Source organism: Oenanthe melanoleuca, unplaced genomic scaffold (assembly GCF_029582105.1).
Source record: "Oenanthe melanoleuca isolate GR-GAL-2019-014 unplaced genomic scaffold, OMel1.0 S200, whole genome shotgun sequence".
NCBI classification, from domain to species: Eukaryota; Metazoa; Chordata; class Aves; order Passeriformes; family Muscicapidae; genus Oenanthe; species Oenanthe melanoleuca.
In genome coordinates, this window is record NW_026612849.1 from 1 (window position 1) to 6,552 (window position 6,552).

Here is a 6,552-nt window from a genome sequence, read left to right on the forward strand (position 1 = left end):
AGTACTGGTTTAGTTATACTGGAGATGACATTTCAATTTAGCTTAAAGATAAGTGACATAGAGATGTTGCTGTAGGAACAGTGAGGTATTTGTTCATTTCTTGTTCAGCATAAATTGAAGGGTTAACAGAAAATGAAGATCATATGGGATCAAAGGCTTTATATGATTTTACAGGAATGAACTATTCAAAGGGATGCATTTCACCGATGCATTTCAAAAGGAAACTTCTTGATGTTTTATTGCCATTTTAAGTGTACCTGCAGATGAAAAGTGAAGTTACTGATATAGAATATTTATCCTTATGTTCTCTGGAACTACTTGCATGTCTGGGCTCCTAAATCTAAACTAATAAATACAGAGATGTTAGAGAGAGCAGTTATGTGGGGGTTTTGGGGGCTTATGAAGGGTAATCTATAAATTACCTCAATCTTAACATCTTTCCTTGCTTTTAGATACATCTGTTAGCATGTAATTAACTTTGTCTAGCATTTTTAAGTGTTTCTTACTCCTCTGTGAATAGCTAAGAAAAAATATTACTTGATAACTGTAGAAAAACTGTAACATTTCAGCATAAAAGAAGCAGAACATTTTCCACTAATAAAAGGTAACTTAAAAAATGACAGGTGAAACCACCTTCTTCATTCTGAATCAAAAATTCTGTTAAGAGTAAACATTAATGTGTGAAAAGGGAGTCAGAAGTAATTCAGGATGGAAGCACTGACAGAATGTTTCCTAAAGCAGTGGTTTACATTGCGGTGCTATGCTGAATAATGAAAGGCTTGCTGAGATCAATAGCACATTTTCAGATGCAGTAAGCACATGCATCAGAGTTACTGTGACAAGCCTCAGTAATAGGGTAGTGTCAACATTTCACAGGCTCCTACATTCACATTTTGGAGTCCTTTTGCCAATACTTGTGATTCACTGAAGAGCTAAACAATTCTAGGCATAATGTATCTTCATGGGGATTTGAGTTAATTTGATTTAAGCCTGGAAAGTGGTAAATTTCCACTGTAACTAGATGCATTTTAAAAACTAGATTCTTAGGCACCACGTAGTGTGAAAATGAATTAAAACTTTTAATAGGAATCTAAACTGTATATAGTGTCCCCTTGCTGGCCTAGGAAGATAAAAGTGATGCTACTTCTTCAACCCAGCGTTATCGTTTAATATCAGAGTGTGATATCCAGCACTGTGCAATTAGGTCAACTCACTGGTTTTTCCACCCTCTCCCACACAATCCAAGGGTTTGCCTCTTTGTCTGTAAAAAAGAAGTAGCTGTGAGATACTGTAGCTCTGAAGCTATGGAATTTGAAACCTACAAAGAACTCTTTCTTCGGGGGGTCTCATCAGCCACACATTAAAGTTTGAAAAGCTGTACAATGTCTAGTAAGTAACAGAAGCAGCTGTGTAGCATCTAGTAAATGTGATGAGTAACTTTCTGATGAAAATGGAGGTAAAGAAATGACAGCACTGCCTGTTTGTGACAGGAATTTTTATTGTACTTGTTTGTTAATTGAGAAAGAGGAACCTACTAGCTCAATTCAACACGATCAGCATCTTGCTCCTGGCTTTGGATAAGCTAGCAAATCCGGTGTTCCCAATACTAACTTGCTGTTTTTATTTTTCTTAAATTGACATCTCAAAACAGAATAAATATGTGTTCTTCTCTTCCAGTTTTAGTTGCCCAACTACTTTGCTTTATTATTTAATCAATGTCATCAAATGTATCCCCCCCAAAGAACTGAGGCTCTGGGAATTCATAGCCATGAGAAAAAAAATGCACAAAACCAACAAAACTTTCTTTTTATAATTTAACAGTCTAATAAAACAAGACCTAGCAATATATTAAGAAATAAATCCAGTTACAAATGCATGTATATAGAAGGAACTTCTGAGGATGTCAGAACAGAAAATGATCAGCTATTTACAAGATACACAGCAGGATGGTACAGTAGCCAAGCCCCACCATTCAGAAACCAAATGTGTTCTCTCCACTGTAGGCAACATACAAGAATCCATCCTCATCCTTTTCCTTCTCATAAAGTTGTCCCATAGTTAAGCTTGAAAGGGAAAAAAAGAGAAATTGTTTGCTTGGCTCATGCAAGTTGCCAATGTTAACAGTTAGAACCTCATAAAAACAAGGAGTAATAAAGGCTAAAACTTAGAAGTTTGTGTATAGGTTAAAATACAAAAAATGAGGATAAATTAAAAGCAGTTGACTCCTAAGTTAGAGAAATGATCCCGGACTCTCTCCAGAGCAAATTTTTCATATTTCTTGACAAATGCCTTTGACAGAATGCCTCCCTTACTTTGTTAGAAACTAGTCCCTATTTTGAAAACAAAAAGGAATCCTAGCAATTATTTTGCTGGTCAATTGCTCCAGCCATCTATCTGCGGATGGCTGGAGCAGTAGACATCAGTCAGGTGCACAAATGAAGCCGCCTCAGCTCACCTTTCTCCAACTTCCCAAAACTGAGAAAAGGCTAATGAACTGAAAGATGGAGACTGGATATGAGTGACAGGGAAAACAACAACGTCATTCTGCCCAAGAGAGGAGGTGGGAAGATCTGTAGGCAGTACTTGAAATGGAAGAGAATTGGTGAGTAGTAGATAGATCACCAACCCTTGACATCCATCTCTCCTCATACAAAAGTTTATTACATAAACTCAAGCCTGTGAGAAGAGCGGAGCCATGAACAGACTGTAGTTTTGTTTATTGGTTAAGAAGTTACCATGTTTACATTAATATTGAATGAGCAAAGCCCTTTTCTTTCTAGCTGAGATGTGACATCTCATTATGAACATGTGAGAAGAGACAACGGATCTCTCTTTCCTGCTCCTAGCAATTCTATAGTACTGTTATAAAGATGATATATAGGCAGCCTCAGTACTGTTAGAAGAAAACACGCAGAAAAGGATGGTTCTCATGGGTCCCTATTGTGTATCAGCTTACCTGGAGGGACACTTTCTGTTACAATTAATTATTAAGAATAATATAACGTCTAAGGCACGTAACCACATACTATTTCCTTAAATGTTACTAAAGTATATTGGATAGAAAATTGTAGTAGCTGCTTCTGCTATACTCTGTATGCAGCAGAAAACAATGCAACTTATTCCTATATGAAAGCAATGTGAAAAAACTTTCTATTGCATTTATTATTTTTTGAATTGAAGATAATAATTTTTAAAAAAGAACCAGCAACTAGTCTGTAATGCTATAATTTCTTTATAAACTGACAGATTATTGGTTTTTTTTCAGAATAATTTATGGCATTTGCTATTGAGTATTTAATGTGCAACTTTTTTGTTATACTGAGAATCATTTTTTGACGATGAGTGGTTTTGCACTCAACCAAGTGCAAGAACATTGTAACTGCAAAGCTCACCCTTTTGCCATGGAAGTAAATCATAGTATATTTTTCAGTTGCCTTTCCTTACAGCCTAGCTCAAGAAACAAGACATTTATCAAACTCATGAGAAAAAAAAAAAAAAACTTTTAGTGAGATTAAGATGTGACAAACATCTCCTAAAATCACCAAATGAGCCTTGAAGAGTGGTGTTACTGACCCTCTAATATGCACAGGCTTGCTGATATGATTCTGAACACCAAGTAAATAGCTTCTCACCTCGATTGTGGGACAGTCTTGTCTACAAAGAGGAATATTGCCTTCTCAGATGGCAGTTGAATCCTCTTCCTGATGATCCACATGAACTGGGCCACAGTGATGTCAGACGGAACTAAGTACTTCCTCTTGTCAATATCAACAATCTGAGATCCTGAGACCTTCTCCACTATGACCTGTAAAGTGCAGGTTTGAAAGTCAGGCTGTTCAGGATTGGTATGAACAGACAGCTTTGTTAGATTGCTTGCTCATACAGGCTTACAATGGTGAGCAGAGGGGATGAACAAAAATATTTCCTGACCACAGCCAAATCAGAAATAGAACTGGCTCAGCACTGTAAAACCTTACAGCTGCACTGAAACCTACATTCATATACACAATGGCTTGTGCCTATGTTTGACGCAGCCATAGGGTAAAAAACGTGCATTATGCCTTAAAGACAACTGTAACAGGAAAGTACACACATCACTTAACCTTTTGTACACTGATGATATGAAATTACTGCAATGCGGACCCAAAGTTAAAAATGAACCAGCAGTGTACTGTGGACACAAGGAAGGCTAATAGTGTCCCAGACTGCATGAGGCAAAGGACTAGGAAGTGATCCTTCCCCTGTACTGGTACTGGTGAGGCGTCTTTTGTATTCTGCTGAACCGACACATAGTATTTCATCATTGCTTTGGAAATCAGAAATTGACTACAGAAAGGAAAGATAGCAAGATGACCAAACCAAACAAAAATAAACAAATCAAACAAAAAGCACCTGGTATGAGGAGGGGGGGTAAGGATAATTAAGTATTTCTTGTGAAAAAGACCCGATTCTGGAAGGAAAAATACAGCATGTCAGGAAACGGGGTTTATCAGAGGTTCCAGGGTCTCCATTCCTTAGCTCTGCATTCCACTTGAAAGATTAAGTTTGAAAAACACTTCTGACTATTAAATTGATACCAACTGTTTGGTATCAATGGTACGCAGCTCAATTTGAATCACCGCAGAAAACACATACCAGTCCAGACAAAGGATTGCTGCAATTTGAGATTTAATTCCTGTATCTGTCTATACCTTGCTGTCCATTCCTGATACAGAAGCGTGTCATTCTGACTCACAATATGGGTTTCAGTCTTTCTTTTTCCCCTAAGGTTATCAAGGATATTTTTGAAATGCATAAAGGGATATACTGTGGAATACGTATGGATGTATGGTCATTAAGGATGCTGGTCTATGTGTGAGGGAATAGTTAGTCAAGAGAGAACAGCAGGGATCATATCAGCTTGCCAGACTGTAGCTGGAGAAAATCTTGTGACTAGGTGCAACTGAGCAGCAGAAAAAGTCAATGGGAATGAACAGTCTTCTCTGGGCTGTGCTAATGGAGAAGTTACTTACCAATAGGTGAAGGGCAGGAGTGGCACTAACTGCCATGTGATCAGATGGGATGTGGGAAATTTTACACTCAAGCAAGTAAGTTGAGAATGTGGACATGTTGCTAGCTGTTAAATAACGATGTGAACTGTGGTCTTTTCAGAGACTGAAACATGGTAAAAGGGATTGTGGAGAGAAGAAGAGAGGTCATTCACTCTAGCAGATTGGTAGGTATTAATGCAGAAAGGAGGGGTCACCACTTGCATTGGCTCTTCAAACAACAGGGTTCGCATGGGGAGATTCACCATGATGACTGGTTATAGGCGTGGAATACATGAGGGATATCATCTAACTAATTTAATCTTATTTAGCCAAGGTTTCAAGAGTCTTCATAATCTTTCTAAGGATCAGGCATAATCTTCAAGACAATGAAGGTGTTTGCTGGGATATTACTGCCATTAGAAGGAAGCAGGACCATGATATATCATAAAAATCCCTGAAAGTGTTTAGAAAGCTTATTTGTCAATGGGCACTGGGGCAGAGGAGGAAATGTTGGAGTAGTTAGATGGGTTTGGGGCTTCTTTAAAACATTTAAGGACACAAAAAGGAAAATGAATTTACTTAGTAGGAACTCATCAGAGTGGGGAGGATGGAAACAATTTATCCGCCTTTGCCTCTAAGTACTGTGTTGAAGCTGGCTTGGCTACTCACCGGGACACGATCGGGGTATTTGGCTCGGATTTTTGCGGACTCGACACATCTGTGCTCTGTGAACAAAACTCGTAATTAGTCATTGCAGAGTAATAATATTGCCGGTGTCGTAGGCCAAGAGGGCAGCGCCGGCAGAGCCGTGAGTCTGTGGGGATCGCGATCATCTTGCCGCCCCCCAGTGAGGCTCTAGCTTTCCGGGGAGACGGTCCTCGGGCACCGCACCACCCTTCGGCGAGGGCCGCCAGCGGCTGTCCGCCCACAGATAAGACGATCGTCTGGGGAAGCCGACCGCGACAGATGGCGACACGGGAGACTGAGGGTAGCGGGGCCGCTGCCAGGCAGCGCCTGGCCCAGACCCACCCTTACCCAGCGCGTGGTCCTCCTTGAACATCCACTTCATGGTGCCGGCGGGCGGGGAGCGAAGCCAGAGGCGGCGAGGCCCGTGTGCAGGGGGCGGGGGCTCGTGCCGGGCCTGTCGCTCTCACGGTCCCTGTCACAACAACAGCCGCGGCTCGGCAGGCGGGACTTCCGGCTCGCCTGTTCCCCGGCAACCGCTTGAGCAGCCGCGCTTCCGGCCAGAGATCGCGGGCGGGGCTGTGGCATCTGGGCTCGAAATCATCTGCCCGGTGCGAAGCCGCTCCGCAGACTTCGCCGACCCGGCAGGTGTCCCTATCCGCCTGTCCCCATCCGTATGTCCCAACCTCGCTGCCTGGCGCGATCTCGCCGGCGGCCCCGGGAGGGAGCGGTGCGCGTTTATTGGCTGATGTGCCCGTCCCCGCGGCGCTGATTGGCGCGGCGTCTCGTCAGTCCGACGCTCCGCCAGTGCGGCGCTGAAGGCGCGGGCGGGGGCGGC

General features: G+C 41.8%; 1 protein-coding gene across 1 annotated transcript; it reads right to left on the reverse strand.

Annotated features, from left to right (window-relative positions):
• Positions 1-1,478: 1,478 nt before the first annotated feature.
• Positions 1,479-6,213, reverse strand: GABARAPL2 (GABA type A receptor associated protein like 2). The gene is made up of 4 exons (XM_056516018.1): positions 6,066-6,213; positions 5,700-5,755; positions 3,633-3,805; positions 1,479-2,063 (listed from the first exon to the last, which is right to left on the reverse strand). The coding sequence occupies exons 1-4, from the start codon at positions 6,097-6,099 to the stop codon at positions 1,973-1,975; spliced, it is 354 nt and encodes a 117-aa protein (XP_056371993.1). The 5' UTR covers positions 6,100-6,213; the 3' UTR covers positions 1,479-1,972.
• Positions 6,214-6,552: the final 339 nt, after the last annotated feature.